This window comes from Perca fluviatilis, chromosome 24 (genome assembly GCF_010015445.1).
Source record: "Perca fluviatilis chromosome 24, GENO_Pfluv_1.0, whole genome shotgun sequence".
In the NCBI taxonomy this organism is placed as follows: Eukaryota; Metazoa; Chordata; class Actinopteri; order Perciformes; family Percidae; genus Perca; species Perca fluviatilis.
Window position 1 is genome coordinate 4,291,080 of NC_053135.1, and position 16,815 is coordinate 4,307,894.

Here is a 16,815-nt window from a genome sequence, read left to right on the forward strand (position 1 = left end):
GTTGTACCTCTCTTTTGCTCCCTGTGTTTCCTGTCTGTACTATCACCATCTAATAAAGGCAAAATACTCCCAAAACAATCATCAAAAAAAAAAAAAAGATAATTCTCAGAAAGGAAAAAAATAAAAAACTGCTGACAGCGTATTATTATTCAAGTCCAACGTACCAAACTGTTCTCTTTCCAGGCCTCGGGGAATTTGGGCCGTTGCTTCTCTCTGGATACCAGGACCTGCATGTCCTCAAACGTCGGGTGGTTCCCTGCCTCCGCCTGAAAGGCCATCTGGTACTCTGGCACAGACTCTCCTAGAGGTAGGACAAGGAAGGGGAAGGATGAGTCTTATGCCAAAAACACACAGGACGCGGAAGTGCTGTGAAGCGGAGCGATTTTCATTTCGGCAGCCATGTTCTCCACTCGGTCTTGCCACACCAGCTGCAATCAGGAGCGGAGCAGCATCTCCTCCATTTCTTCCACGAGCCGCAAGCGAACGTGTAATCACATACAAAATAAAACATGCAGGTTTATGGTGATGAGAAGGATTGCTTTGTAACTGCCGTGGAGAAATCAATGTCAGCTATGAACAGCCAGGCACGCAATCGGGCATGAATCTACGCTTAAGGCCGGTGTGTTTTTGCCGTTAGATATTCATTAAACCCAGCATCTTCGCAATTTATGACGAAATGTCAGGGTCTGCTTCCCACTATGATAAATGTGTATTTAATGGCTTTCTGCTGCATGTAGCGTGGGAGGAGCTCATTCTTGTGGAGGTTTGCAATAATGGCAGTAAAAAAAAATAAAAATGACTACACGCATTCATGTGTTAGGTGACATAAACTCATCTGATCCATACAACTCTAAACAGACTTTGCACAGTCCTTTTGTCTGTCTCACCAGGGAAAAGGTCAGTACATCTCATGAAGGTCTCCCAGTAGATGAGACCCAGGGCGTACATATCCACCTGCTTCAGCGCCGACTCACAGTCCCTCAGGTTCACCGCCCCCTCCAGGACCTCTGGAGCCATGTAGCGGATCGTCCCCACCTGGTAGATGGAGCAGGAATAAAAGGAGGGGGGGGGGATTTAGCAGGTTGAGTCATGAGGAAATGTTGGTGATGAAAAATGAGGTGTGTGATGAAAACAAAAAACAAAACAAGTAAGACAAGGTGAGAAATGATGTGCTAATGTTTTTCCTGCAATTATCTTCTATGGCGCTAAATTCAGAGCTCCTGAACACTCACCTCACTTATAGCAGCGTTTTCCTCCTCTCCGTGACGCGCCTGCCTGTTTCCTGTCAGCTTCATGGACAGGCCGAAATCGATGATGACACACGAGCCGTCAGCCTTGACGAGAACATTTCTGCTGTTCAGGTCCCTGTGGGAAACCGCTGGCTTGTACAAGTCTTGATGGATGAGAAAGGAGAAGTGGAAAAAATTAATGGCAAAATAGAGGATGAGGAGAAGACACAAAAACAAAAAGGACTGAGCTAATTTATCTTTCATTAAACATGTAAACCTGTACAGCACTCCCATATTTTTTGCTTCACAGATACAATGTACTCGGGCAGTTTTTGTCGTATTTGCAAATGAATGATAACATCCAGAAAATCCCTTCACATAGCTTTCTATTCCCCTCATTACTCATTGTTCACCAAAGCGAGATGCACTGTCAACAGACAGCTAAACCCTCTAATCTAATCTACAACAATGGGATTAAGACCATATCACAGAGTAGCCTCTGCCTGCAGTATTTTACCGTCCAGCAGAGGGTGCAGTGAGGCACACTGCGGCTGGAAGTTGTGGCAGCCACAACAGTTATCTGCTGCCTTCTATTGATGTGCAGGAGTGGGGGAGGATGACGACTGTACCAAAGCCTGAGAGATTCTGCTGTTAGCAACTACACACAAACACCAGCCCTCTTTCTCTCTCTTCTGTCACTTCTCCGCTCTGCCGATCACTTTGGTTTTCGCAGAGGGAAAGAACGAAGGGAGATGGACACTCCCGCTTGTATTTCTCACATGCTTGCACAAACAGAATAACTTCTATTCATTTACTTCAGACACTACTGCAAGTGCACTTTCTTCCCCCCTCACTTCTAAGCCTGTTTGATGTTTATCTGTGCTGATGAAGAGAAAAGAGGAAGGCCAAGTGCAACCACTGACACTTTGGTGACATGGAAAAAAAGAGTCAAGGCTTAGTTTAGTTGTCACTTTTGCCTTCCTAAGAATGATTTCATTGAGCCACAGGGATATTCACATGTCATCTGAATCCCTATCTTGCGTCCGCCTTCCTTCCCCCTACTTTGTCCCTCTCTCCATTTTTTTTACACTGTCTGAGGATAGCTTGAGGCCAGTCTATAAATACCCTTGGCTGGGCGTGCACGCAGTGTGTACGTGTGTGTTTGTCAAAATGCAGGGATGCAAAGTGCTCCAAGCTAAACAGACCCACGTGGAGCTGCAGTGTGCATGTTGTAAGAAGGCTCAAGTGCCAGGCAGTTAGACAAGCTTGAGATACACACACACACACACACACACACACACACACACACACACACACACACACACACACACACACACACACACACACACACACACACACACACACACACACACACACACACACACACACACAACACACACACAAAAACACAAAAAAAAAAAAAAAAAAAAAAAAAAAAAAAAAAAAAACAAAAAAAAAAATATTTTGTTATCCGGTGGGGACTCATGACATAGCTAATGTACATGGGGACCCTTTCTAAACTAACTCCTAAATGAGCTAGAGACATGGTTTCAACTCCAAAAATTCTTTTTTGATTCTGGGATCCTGAAAATCACTTAAAATGTTAGGATTTCACAAATAAAGGTCAAACCTGACATTCACCAACTCTATGGGGACACATGGCAAATTCTTTTTAATATTTACAATATTTATACCCCCATTCCATTGAAATACTCCTCCTTCTATTATATAATTTTTTTTTCAGCTATAAAGACCACATATTTACTTTTATCACTTCGTTGTTGTATAGTACAGGTGAAATAATTAAAGTAGCCACCAGGTGGCGCTTCCATGGTTTTTTTTTTTATGTTTTGATGCTCCTCTTGCCTGTCTTAAGTTTGTTTTGGCCATTTAATGGTTTTTTTAATTAACTGTTTTCCGATTCTTGCGAGGGTGGACAAGCTGGTTTTAAAGAGTAGCTCTGCTCCGCCAAAACAGACCTGTTATGCCCTATCCTCCACTCAAACACCAGACTACTGACATCACAATAAAACCGCTGATCATATTTATACCCTATATACCCTCATTGATAAACATATAAAAGAATATACATGCTTTTTTATTTACTTTCAAAAAGCTTTAGTGTATATTTGACACAAGATTGTTCTACAAAGCTACTGAAAGTAATGTAAAGGGCATTTTAATGACTTTTTAATGAACGCAGGACTTTGTATGCTGTACAAAAATGTAAAAACAAAATGCCAATTAGAATTTGGCTAAAACTCATTTGAGTTGTGTGTTTGAACCAAGTGCACTCCATACCAGCGAGGTGGGGGTCCGGTCCACTTACAAAACAAGAATTGAATCAATAAGATAACACACTATTGACACCTTGCATGCAGAGTTCTGTAAGCTTCTCCTACATGTCAAGAGGAAAACTAAATATAATGCAAAGAGGCAGAATTAGGCCAGTTTATCAGAACTTAAAACCAAAAATAAGCAATTAAATTTTGGACACATCTAAACATAGTGACCCCCTCTCATATTATCAAGTGCCAAGAGATGAACAAAAATGGACACCCGTTTACCCAACTGAGTTCACAAACCTGTTCCACCAAAGCATCAGCAACATAACAAACAACTCAACTAGATTACACCACAGCTTAAACAAAACTACATCATCTATTTTCCAATAGATGATGTAGTTTTGTTTAAAAACTACATGTTTTGTTGCTCTAAATCAACAGGACACCATAGCAGATTATTTGAGCATGGTTACGGATCGGCACAGTACAGACTGAGTGCGCACAGCCTTGCCATTGAAAACAGGTGACAAAGGAAAACCTGGCTCCCTGTAGAGCAAAGGCTGTCCACTGATTGCACCCTTAGTGAGCCTAAAACAGAGCCAAACTTCCTCACTTAACATGTCAAATATATAAACATTTGGAAACTATATTTCCAATGAATATATATAAGAACCAAAATGTTTTCTATAGCTCTCAGATTAAATTATATTACCAGTCCTACTGGGAGAGGACACTAAGAGCTGTGAGCAGGCAGCAGTCTGTGTTGCTTCCATAAACTGAGGGACAGTGAGTGACAGCAGTTGCCTGCACCTTGTACTTGTTTTGTTAATTTTTCTTCGTTTCCTGTCGGTATTGTTCCAACCAACCTTTGACTTGTAGTACTTTATATATTCTGGTTCATTCAGGAAATGCCACAGAAGCAATGGTGTTTACATTGCAGATTAACTTTATTATCACAACTCATCCATATACAAATTAATTTGTCCTGGCTCTTTGCTATGACTATATCCTTTTCCTTCCCTTCACCTTATTGTCTTACTTCCTACAAACCTGTCTGTCTCTGCGGACCTCGATTTTTAAAATTCTTCTCTCTACCGTAAACCTTTTTTTTTTTGGGGTGGTGTTTTCTCTCTCTTTACCTCTGTTTCTTATTTTAAAAATTTTTCAGAAACACTTTCTCTTTCTACTCCCCCATCTATCTCTCCTTACATAGTCTCTCTCTCTATATACATACCTGTCTCACTCTCTAATCTACATACCTGTCTCTCTCCTTTCTACATACCTGTCTCTCTCTACATACCTGTCTCTCTCTACCTACATACCTGTCTCTCTCATTTCCTACATACCTGTCTCTCTCTCCTGCAAACCTGTCTCTCTATACAAACCTTTCACTCTCTCTACAACCTGTGTCTCTCTCTACCTCCATTTCTCCAACCACCCATGACCGACTACCACAATGTTCTTTAGGATAAAAATGTAAATGACATCACTCAATGAAATAATAGTCAGAGCATGTTGACATATTAAATTTGAAAACAAAAAGAGCTTTAACAATCTTAATAAAATGTCGTTGCATGCTCAGATATGAGCTGAATTCAAGTAAGCGCTGTACCTAGTTGTGGGATTGTAGAAGTACTTAGATGGCAAAAAGAATTATGTTCAGTGATTACAATTTAGATTTCCATTGGTTATTTTCTAGACGGCTTTAAAGTATCAATGCGGTTCTTCACATAGAACTTAACTGCCTGCCAGCTCCTTCCCCTAAGCACCTCTGAGGATTCCCTTGGATAGATGCTTCACACTGGGCTTTACCAGGAACCCTGCCAGAGTTGATGTTGTCCATGAGATTGCTCTCCACAGCCTGGACCTCCTCGGGTGCTCCACTTCTTTCTCGCCATTGTTGATGAACCTTAGACAAAGAAGTAAGGCCAATCAATATAAAATTGCTTGCAGAGTTTAAAGATTAAAAATCTAAAATGATGGGTGTCTGGACAGTAGTAACTAGGTGGTTTCTATTGTCGTGCTAATAATAATAATAATAATAATAAGTCATTTAGACTGAAAAAAACTGTAAAAAGTGTGGTTGTTACAAAGGGGACTAGATGGCAACTAGATGGTTGCTAGATGTTACCTCATAACCACCTAGGGCTGCACAATAGAGACACAGCACATCGCGTACATACTCCCACCAGAGAGGAAAACATCTTTCTGCTCTCCATCGACTTGTATTGGATGAAGGTGCCTCATCTTCAATTTTGTCTGCTGGCAAACCGAAACATTCCTAAAAGCTGCCGTGTGGTGATATTTACTACCAACAATGTATAGAACCCAGAACCTAAGTTTTCATAAGTTGTGGAACGACAAAAACTGAGCTTTTATGATGACTAAAGTGGATATAGACGTGAGGAATCAGCAGAGAGAATGGTTAGACTGTGGGATTCTGACACTAAGCTAACAATATGCCCAATGTTACGTTTGCAGCAAGCATTTTATTAACAAGTCAAATATCCAAATGTCAGTTTTAGACTATCTACAGTCTGTAAGGTAAGCTAACACAGGTAATGTTGGACATAACTTTAGTTTAGTGTCAGGATTCCGTGTTTCCCATTCTTCCTGCTGATTACTCATGTTTCTGTTGTCCCCCTGGTGGGGGGGACTTAAATACCGCTCCGTCTCTATATGGAGAGAAAAAAATAAAAGCTTTTCTTTTTGTCACAATATACATTTTACTTAAAAAGTAAAAATTCATGATGATGTAATATTTTGTTGGGGTCTTTTTTCCTATATCTGAAAAACATGATTTGTAGGCCAGGGCATCTCTGTTTCTTCAATCTACATATTGCACTTGGCCATATTGTGATTTTTGATAATATTTTTGATTAATTTTTCAGCCCCATAAGTCCCTAACAACTACTTAGCAAAACCAAGCAATGCTCTACCAACCACCTGGTTGGTATTGCACTCCTTTTTTAGCCTTGATCTGGCTGCAAGTAAGTACCGGTTTCATTTACTTACTACAAAATCAGCTTTATATCACATAGGACTACTTAAATAACATGAGACATTTGTACATAGCTGACCAGATCCCTTTTAGTTAAGCTCACATGCAAATTCACAATTACCTTTGTCTTTGTAAATCATTGTCCAAAACCAATTTTTCGTTAATCTTGATTGCTATACCTATGTGAGTACTGACGAAAAATAATAAAAATGAGTCAAATCGGTACTGCTACCGGAGCTGCTGCAGCTAATGCCCAGAGCTCCCACTCAGCTAAAACAGCAGTTTTGGTGGCATAAGATAAAGAGTGCCTTTGTGCCTCTTAACAGACACAAAATGCAATTAAAATGTCTGTACAACATGAACAGGGCCCTTACATGACAACTAGATGCATTTGTGTTCAGCCCGGCTTCTGTAATAATCATCACAAAGCAGTTTCCTGTGTATTTGTAGCATTTATATCCATTTTGTGTGTGATCCATCTAGCGTTGGTGAGTAGCAGTCTTGTCTGTGCTGATTGTTGTGGTTTCCTTAGCGGGCTAGAAGGCCCGACGGCGTCTTCTCCTTCCTGCCTGCCCTCCTGGCTTTACGTGGCCGACAACAATCCAGTGCGCCAGCTGGTCTGGTGGAGGTCTTCCAGAAGAAAGAACCATTCAAGCCTTTGTTGATAAAATTTATATTTTATTTCCCCCTCAAAAATAGGTAATTGAGCACTGTAGTGGTTATGACCATATTAGTGACTATGTTACTACATGGAAACGGGCCAAATGATGCCTGTTTCTTGTACAGTAATAAGCGTTACTGAAGGCTAGCTCTAGCTCCATAGTTACATTACTCCAAGCTTCTTCCTTTGTGAACGCTCCGCTCTTCACTCTTCACACACGCGCTCCTCCAACCTGCACACTGTTTACCTTTTCCTGCTACAACTTAATTCAAACGGGACTTCCAGCGTCTGTAACACTATTTTACTGTACAAGGCAAACATAATTTGGTCCGTTTCCATGTAGTTACATAGTCACTAATATGGTCATAATCACTACAGTACATTTACAAGTACTACTACTACATTTTTGAGGTGGGAAATAAAATATTTTGCAGGGAAGGCTTAAATGGTCTTCTGGAGGACATCCACCAGACCAGCGCGTGGCGTTGGATTGTTCGTCCGCGGTAAGCCAGGGCGGGCAGGAAGCAGAAGCAGGGACGCCCGGCCGGGCCCGCTAGCCCGGCTAAGGAAACCACAACAATCAACGCTGGCAAGACTCCAACTCACCAACGCACACAAAAATGGATATATATGCTACAAATACACACAGAACTGCTGCGTGATGATTATTACCAAAGCCTGGCTGAACACACTCACTCATCCCAGACGGCAGCTAGCAGCTAACAGGGTAGGTGAATTTAAACAATGGCTAAGTTGCTAAATGCATCTTGTTGTCATGTAAGGGCCCTGTTCATGTTGTACAGATGTTTTAATTGCATTTTGTGTCTGTTAAGAGGCACAAAGGCCCTCTTTATCTTATGCCCCAAAACTGCCCGTTTAGCTGAGTGAGAGCTCTGGGTGTTAGCTGTATTAGCTCCGTGCTGCTAGCACCGAATCGGCTCATTTTTTTTGCTATCGACGGTACTCACATACAGTAGGTATAGCAAGATTATTGTAAAAATTGCCAGGAGTTCTCCTTTAATACTATTGATTACAGAAAAATGCCATATCATTAAATACCAAATTTAAGTACCGGAGGAGTAGGCCAAATCCCATCAGTGGTAGTGAGCCAAATTTGTATATTTTCTGAAAATGGCTAAGAAAAGTATTGGTTTAGAGTTTAAGATGTTTTGGCTGTGATTAAGCTAGAGTTTTAAACAAGCACAAATTTACAATAGCTGCGACCACTTAGTGCTGTGGAACCCGGTACCCAGGTCCGTCCGGACTTAACAGGTTAAAAACCATACAATTTCCCCCACTACTGTTATTGTCAGACCAAGTTGTGCATTGGATTGTATGTGAACTTACAAATACACTTTCTGCTCTCTTGAGTTCAGGAACACTTATGTCCTCCTTTTCAGGGACGGAACTTAGTTCAAGGATCACTGTAGAGTCAGAAGAGCTCTGGTCCATTTCCTGGGGATTAAATACAAAGCAAACAATTATTGTTGTTAGTTAAAATAAATGTATGCCATTTACTTATTGATAATTGTTCTGTTAAAACTAATTTATTTTAGAATTCCTCTCCCACTACATTCCATATTAGTATTACTATGCACCACATCTAACGTACCTAGTATAACCTGCTAAACTGACTGACTCTACTCTACCTTTCCGGTGACCTTTTTAAAAGCTGTAATCTTTGACACTGATGATGATGATGATGGATAAAGCCTAACAAGCATTTTTTTTTCGATTAACCTAATGATGAAAATGTGACATATTATAGTGGGATTCATGTAGGCTTATTATTATTTGAGATTATGTACAACACTGTGATTTTATAAAACAAAATCTACAATACAATGACTTACACAAAGCAAAACCTTACTTGGAAAAAATATGAAACCTACAACTCAGGCTAAATACTGGATCATCCTGCAATGGCCCACTTAAGCCAGTTATGATGCCATGTTGTTCAATAAAACATGATGCAGAGAGAGGAAGAGATTGCTAAGGTGTGTTTGCTTGAAAAGTAGGAAGTTTACATTGGCATGACAGAAAGGTAGGCTGTTTGATTTGTGTTGCAGGCTAGTTGACTTACGGCTGAGTTTAAGCAGCAGCCATAATGAACCGATAACATGTATGAGGGCCTATGGCAAGAATGCTGTGACTGAATAAATACAGTTGCTAAGCATAATAAAACATAATGCTAATGTTACTAGCTACAGCTCTTCTTATGGTGCTGTCCGAGGTTTCTTCCTAAGAGGGAGTTTATCCCTCGCCACTGTCGAACTGCTTGCTCTTGGGGGAATTTTTGGGGCTTTGTAAATTATAGAGTGTGGTCTAGATCTACTCTATCTGTAAAGTGTCTCGAGATAACTCTTGTTATGATTTGATACTATAAATAAAAATTGAATTGAATTATGATGCTGCTGAACTTTTCTCATAAACTTGTAGCTGATGATCACATTATTATTGAGGGTGCAGTTATAGGCAGTCATTACAGGTAGCTGTTGGTCTGTTTACATTTTCCCCTTTTAAAATACATACACAGGGAAAACAACATTGTAAACAAATAGCTAATGTTTCTGCCTTCGCCCAGTAATTTATGACTATGAAGGTAAATATGGTGCAAAACGTGAGAGAAAATGTTCCACCTATTGAAAAATATTCACACAAAAGAATTTCACAAATGTGTAGATTGATTTTTACAGATACAATGATAGCTGCAAACTTGTAATGCAACATTTACCCATCATTGTTTAATATAAATAATAATAATATATAAAAATCAGTAAAACGTTGCATTACAAATTTTTGCTACTGTCATTGTATCTATGGTAAAAATAAATCTACACATTTGTGAATTAGTGTTATTACATTCAGATCAAGGTTGTGAGAATGTTTTCTATGAGTGAAAATCTCAATTTCCAAGTTCAGATTTTGTTATGTCTCCCTCTGGAAGCTGGTCAAAGATCGGCACAATAGTGGTTAAAAGCTGCTTCCCCCTGTTTTGTTCTGACAGTAGGTTTCAGTAGTAGTTGCTAATGTTTTAATCTAAGGTGTCTTGGTTGAGAATGTTGTTGGAATATGTCATGCAGGTAGTTTGGTCCCATCCCCTTTAGTTACAAAAAACAACAGAAGTGCCTTAGAATCCATTCTGTATTAAATTGGGAGCCAGTGTAAGGACTTTAAGACTGGCGTAATATGATCTATTGCTTTTGTTTTAGTAAGGATCCTGGCTGCACTATTCTGTACCATTTGGAGTGGTTTTAAAGTCTTTTTAGGGGAGTCCAGCACATTGCAATAATCAATCCCACTAGAAATGAAAGCATGTATGATTTTTTCAAGATCCTCCTTTGAAATATATTCTTTTAGTTTATTGATATTTTTAAGATGAAGGTATAATGATTTTATGACTGTTTTAATGTGACTGCTAAAATTTAGATCATTATCTATAAGGACACCAAAGGTTGTTTTTTTACCACTTTCTTTGCTAATTAAGCCCTTCCTTTCCAAGCAAGGTAGAAAGTTTGCATCTTTCCTCCTTTCCGAAAACTACCACCTCAGTTTTATTTTTGTTAAGCTGGAGGGAAGTTCTGTGATATCCAAGTATCTATTTCTTCAAGGCACTGTCAGAGAGTGTTAATGGGGTTATAGTCATTAGTAAAGATATGACAGGAGATAAATTATATGTTTACAACAGAACTTAAATAGATCAAATTGAAACGTTATAGAGCATCAGGGTAATCTCATTTGGTAAACTATAAGATGGCAGCCATAGAATGTTGAGGATGTTTCATACATTGCATTGTTTGATGTGTGACAGTGCATGACAGGGGTTTTCCCTATGAGATTTCAGAGCGCTTAGGTGCAATGACGTCACACATTCAATTTTGCATATTGGTGATGTCATTAAACAGTTATTTTTGCAAAAAGCTTAGCCAGAGTTGTTGTTGGTTGCAGCTAGGGAAGGATCATTAGAAGCAAAACTTGAGGAGGGCTTGTCACTAAAATGAGAATAGCTTGTCCACCTTAAAAGGTCAGCCAACGGTTGGTGAGTGAACCTTAGCTAAAGTTGTCGCTAGCTCTGTGCGCGGGCTGGCCTAACCGTTTCACTTTAAACCAGCAGGTAGCAAGCAGGAGACGGGAACTTGGCTTTGGTCTTGAGGAGTTGTAGCAATTACCAACAGATATACTGTACACAGACTAAAATTCTACATTCACATCTATTATGCAAATGATTATTAACTTTATACTCACAGTCCCTCTCTTTTTCCACCACACACTATCTAATGTGTGGGCGGTACCTGGGGCTCGTGTTACCAGCAATGCATGGTGTGTGTGTGTGGTTGTAACACTGTTTGTGTCCATCATACAGCACGTGTCCAGAAGACAACAAGCAGGAGCCCCCTCCTGTTCATCGGCTTCTATACAGTCTATGTTTGCAGTCAGATGATGTCCAAATTGTTTTTATGTTTATATGCTTTGGGCTGCCCCTAAGCTCTATAATGGCAGAGATAACCCTGCATGAGACTCAAAAGAGTTGGATTTATCAACAAAAACTGCAGGTGGAATACTCGGTGCAAATCGAGCCTTTGCCATGCAACACATCAACTTTCTAGGTCTCATGCACCAAACCAACACTGATTTCCATGACAATATTTCCAAACAAACATTCTATAGCAGATATTTAATGTGTACCAGCAAAATGACCAAAAGAGATCATTAAGTGCAAATTCATATTACTGAGTTGTCCTAATCATCACTTTACTGACCTGAAGAATTTAAAGGGCTGTCACGGTGACCATGAATGGTTGTCAAATCTTCTTCCTGCAAGTCATATCATATATCATATTAGTCCACACATTTTAGCTGCATTCTCTCCAGTTTATTAACAGTAGATTAGGGCGAGTGCGTGTCACATGCACCATCAAGAGGTAGTATAACACTGTATGTCCATATTTTCAATAAATTAATAGCTACAAAATTTATTATTTCCATTGTGTCTGTGAAATAGTGAAACTTTGAGTCTAAAGGGGCTTTCAACATTATACATCTTTCTTAAGCCATACTAATGCTCAATATGTAATAAATAAATATGCGGATTACAATACAAAGCGCATAAACCAATTAACACTACAAAACTGTCAAATATTAGTCCAGAAAACATGATAGGATGGTTTTTATGGGAAAATCTTTAAGTACAACATATTTATCTCTCTGGAGAAAATAGTTCCCAGCCCCTCCTTCTGTAGTCACCACTCCCTCTCACTCAACACCCCCCACCTCCACACACAGCACTATCTGATTCTGACTGCAAGACACAAGTATGTTGCAGTACACTTCATTCAGCTCAGTATCAGTGCATTTAACATTACTGCAGCCATCTCTTGATTTATACTTTTGTTTTAAGCCCCCAACACACACACACACACAACACGTATGGTAAAAGTTGGAAAAATGGCAAAAGGTCACGCGGCATGTGCACAATTACAAAATGGCTGACCTGGTCCTGAGAACCACACCTGCTACTGTCTAAACTAAGGTTTCCATTTTCTGACACCGACGACGGCACAATTTACTGTAAACTAAGATGGTGTTGGTTTATAAGACTGTAATGTTAGCTGCCAGTAAACTAGCTAGCATTAACTTATTTGGGCTGACAAGATATAAGTTAGCCTTCTAACATTTTATTTTTCAAATGTATCTATAAGAGTTGCTTTACATGTGAAAACAGTACAAATCTATTTAAACAAATTGTAAACGGTTTAAATGGAAGTAAAATCAATTTTAGACTCACCCATCTCTCCCTGATCCACATGACTCCAGCCTGCACTCGTCCATGCAGTGAAGATCTGACCTTGAGAGTTCACAGCTTACTTGAGGGGAGGGGCCGGACACCATGAGGACTCCAGCATACACACTGGCCACATGGCCAGAGTGGGATGGGACATGGTCGGGATGGGGACTTGAACATGACATACGTGTGTAACAGTGTTTTCTTTTAAAACGACGGCCAGTAGCTCAATTTGAGAAAACGACGAAACCAAAACGAACCCTGAAACCTTTCAGCATATAAGCAGACGAATGCTTTTTGGCTTAACTTGAAATAAAAATAATTATTTTTAATTTTTAATTTATTATTAGTTAGTTTTTTTCCTCAAAAATTAAACCAATGACAAGTGTACATATACTAAATGGATACATTTTTTCCTCATTAGGAAAAATTAATAATAATTATAATAAATATTTTTTATCTTACATGTTCATAACATTCATCAAAATATCTAGTATAGATCAGGGGTGGCGAAACCCGTGGCTTTAGAGCCATTATGGTCTGTGCCTTCCTCCTTTGAGGCTCTTACTGTGTGGCTGTGTTATTGGGTGGATTTTTTTTTTTTTTTAAACTTTTGAAACATTTCAGATTGGTTAAAAAAAGCACTTGAATGCATCTCGACAATTATTTTAAAATAAAATAAGCGCAGCAGAGTTTTTTATGGACAGATTCTGCAGCCTGAGGAAAACAAAAGCAGCCCAGATCACCTTCCTCAATATTAACCCTTTCACTGCTGAGGTCAGATTGTTTGAAAGCCCCTCTAGTGACCAAATGGGTGAAAGAGTAGGCCACAACCGCAAGTACAATCAGACCCACCTAAAAGGATTGTGGGTAACAAAGACTGTCAGGTTTCCCACTGAGTCCATCTAAGTAAGAGAAAAAAAACTATGAAAACTGCTATGTATTATGACTTTCATTAGATATGGGGAAGTCATGGTTTGCTGTTGTAATGTGGACCTGCATGTGTTGTGTGGCTTTTGCTACTGGACATGTTTATTTGTGGCTCTTTATTCTGAACTGGTTACTTGGCCCACCCCTGGTATAGATGCTTGTGCATGTCAAGCGTGCTCTTATCCGTTCAGTTGATATTTGAGTTCACACTACGCCAAACTCACCTAATGTAAGGGGAGGGGCCTGGACGCTAGCGAGACACACCTCATGTTTGCCACATGTGGTAAAGGCACATGAAAGCCAGAGTGGGGGTGAAGTGTGAGGTCGGGATAGGGGACTTGAACATGACAGATTGTGTGTAACAGTGTTTTCTTTTAAATGTGGTAACATTAGCTCAATTTAAGACTACAATTTAAACCATAACGCTACAAACACTGAAAGTTTTTAGCATATAAGCAGATCAAATATTTGAGCATTATTTGAAATTAATTTCTTTCATTATTATTGTTGGGTTGTTTTATACCAAATTAATAAATTTTTCTCCCCATCAATACAAAATTAATTAATAATAAATATACATATTTTATCTTACATGTTCATAACATTCATCAAAATATATATTTCATATATTGTAGTTCTCTGATTCTCAACTTTGTTCCTAACGCCCAGCTCCCTCTCTTCAATTCTCTCTCTAACTTCGCCTCCACCACAAACCCTGGTTGCAGGCTTTTGTTTGAGCTTTTCGTTTACTGTCTAAAACTGCCATTTCCACCAGCTGAGAGTTTGTAACAGAAACAAATGCATTATGGATCATTTTATTTCTATAGTTTGTAAGCTCACTCAACCAGCTGACTTCTGTTGAAACAGAAGACGTCTCTAACGTTTTAAAACCAGCCTCTGGAGACTTGACCAGCTGAATTGGGAGAGCAACACCATAGTAGCGGGTTTGTGTCCAGCTGGAGATGGAGCCAGTTTAGACTGCCGAAACTGCAATGTTCACCAAAACAGTTGTGTCTGCGTTAGCCAATCTTTGGTCTAAACTCTTCTATAATATATTAGAAACTTCAGAATTTGATAAAGTCAGTGTTTACTCTGACCACAAATGAGACAATTATTAGAACAACACAGAAACTGCCTCTCACACTTGTTACTCAAAATTGTCGTGAAAATGACTCAAAAAATATGAAATACCATAAATATGTCAAAAATACACCTCGAAAGGGGCCTAAGATGTCCTGTTTGATTTAGAATTTGAGTGAAAAATGTAATTGTGCTGAGAGCAAAGCGGCAGCATTGGCAATTCTGAGAGGTGTGCATGATGCCAGGGTAAGCGAGAAGTGCCTAGTTCGGATGACTCTCACTGATTGCCTGCGCCAAGCGTTTCTGCCCGGCACTTATGTAAGCAGCTTTAAAGCAGTCTGAACCATAAGAAATTATATGGTTTGGAGTATTGTTATTACTACGAGCTTAAAAGTTTTCAGAATTGTATTCCATATGTAGTTCTCTTTTAGGCCTTACAGCTTTTTAAAGTTAATTACAAAGAAGTGAACAAATGTATCTAATCATTGTTAGCTTATACTATATTATCTATATGTAAATGAAATGTAAAGGGATAAGATGCAGAGATCTGAAGCAACATCAGAAGTATCCATGGTGGGGAAAAAAGGGAGGAATGGATGGCAAGCAGTCAAAGCTGAACTGCACCAAACCTTCAAAATGAGCTTGAATATCAGGTATGGTAGTCCAGCAATGAGATGGCATAACTAAACTATTAAAACCATAATATAAAAAGGTTGCTCAAAATCAGAAGCAAACTGATTTGTTCTGGTTCATAACAGGATATAATAACAACCACATACAAAAAGCTATAATTAGAATTCCTTTGAACAACAAGTAACACTCAAGTTTGAGATACAACATTACACAAACTGATAACTGGTGCAACCGGACAAAAGCTGTTCATCTGCACAACACACTGCCATGAACACAGAGTTGATTGGTTAAGTATCTATATACCTCGTATATATTTAGAATTTTTTAACGGCTTTTATTTTTTGCCATCAGACAGCCCCTTTACTAAAAGGAATTGAAGGTTGTTGTCTATGCTCTCTTAAAAGCCTTCTTCATTGATAAACACAGCAATTGCAATCTAGCTTGAAAACAGGAGTTGCTCTTCTACCACTACTTGCGCCAGTAGTTAGTTGCTTGTCTAGTTCTGTCCCCGATTGTTAAGTTAGTTTTTGTTATTGTCGGTGCCTTTTTCATTAGCTTTATGTAAAAAGAAATGGTCTGATTGCCAAAAGTCTGTGCTAGGCTAACATTATCTGGCCCTGCTATATGTTTATGTGCCTTTTATCACAACATACTATGGCCTGTTGTGATTACTTATATTAGCCAAAATATCTTAATCATCTCTTAAATAACTATAAATATAATTATAATGAATACATATTTAATACATTAGTCTTTTATTGAACATATCATAGCATAAAATATAACATTGAGGGTTTTGTTTGGAAATAACTCAATTCATGCCAAACTGTCTGTTCCTCTGGGCCTCTCTGCTTCCAGAGGTACAGCTTTTCAAAGGTCAGGTTGAGACATATTGTGTGGGGAGGGAGGACTGCAATCTGCACCTGCACTACGCTGCATTCAGGGAATATGGAAATTGCAATTTTTTGCTGACCCTGACTGGTCATGTTTTTTTACTAAAATGGATGACTGCTGATTTTTGGGATTACATTTTAAGACAATTTTGCTCTTGCTGAGTAATTCAAGGCATCCTCTGACCTGGATGAGCTGAAAACCACTTTAAATTATGGATTTGACTTTTTCTGTTTTTGTGAAATTTACCCCTCCAACATGAAGACCCCGCCAGTTCTGTAATATCCGGGCACACCCTGAACACCTGGTTAAAGAAGCGCGTA

The 16,815-nt window shown here is 39.2% G+C and overlaps 1 protein-coding gene and 1 long non-coding RNA gene across 2 annotated transcripts in view; both read right to left on the bottom strand.

Annotated features, from left to right (window-relative positions):
• LOC120554467 (bone morphogenetic protein receptor type-2-like) overlaps positions 1 to 16,815 on the bottom strand; it is a 55,787-nt gene that overhangs the window by 6,874 nt on the left and 32,098 nt on the right. The window contains 3 exon segments of the mRNA XM_039793374.1: positions 165 to 301; positions 888 to 1,035; positions 1,233 to 1,393. Of these exon segments, the coding sequence (XP_039649308.1) occupies positions 165 to 301; positions 888 to 1,035; positions 1,233 to 1,393 (446 nt within the window).
• Positions 5,389 to 12,012, bottom strand: LOC120554500. The gene is made up of 3 exons (XR_005638480.1): positions 11,937 to 12,012; positions 8,524 to 8,631; positions 5,389 to 5,423 (listed from the first exon to the last, which is right to left on the bottom strand). It is a non-coding gene; the product is annotated as an uncharacterized LOC120554500 (long non-coding RNA).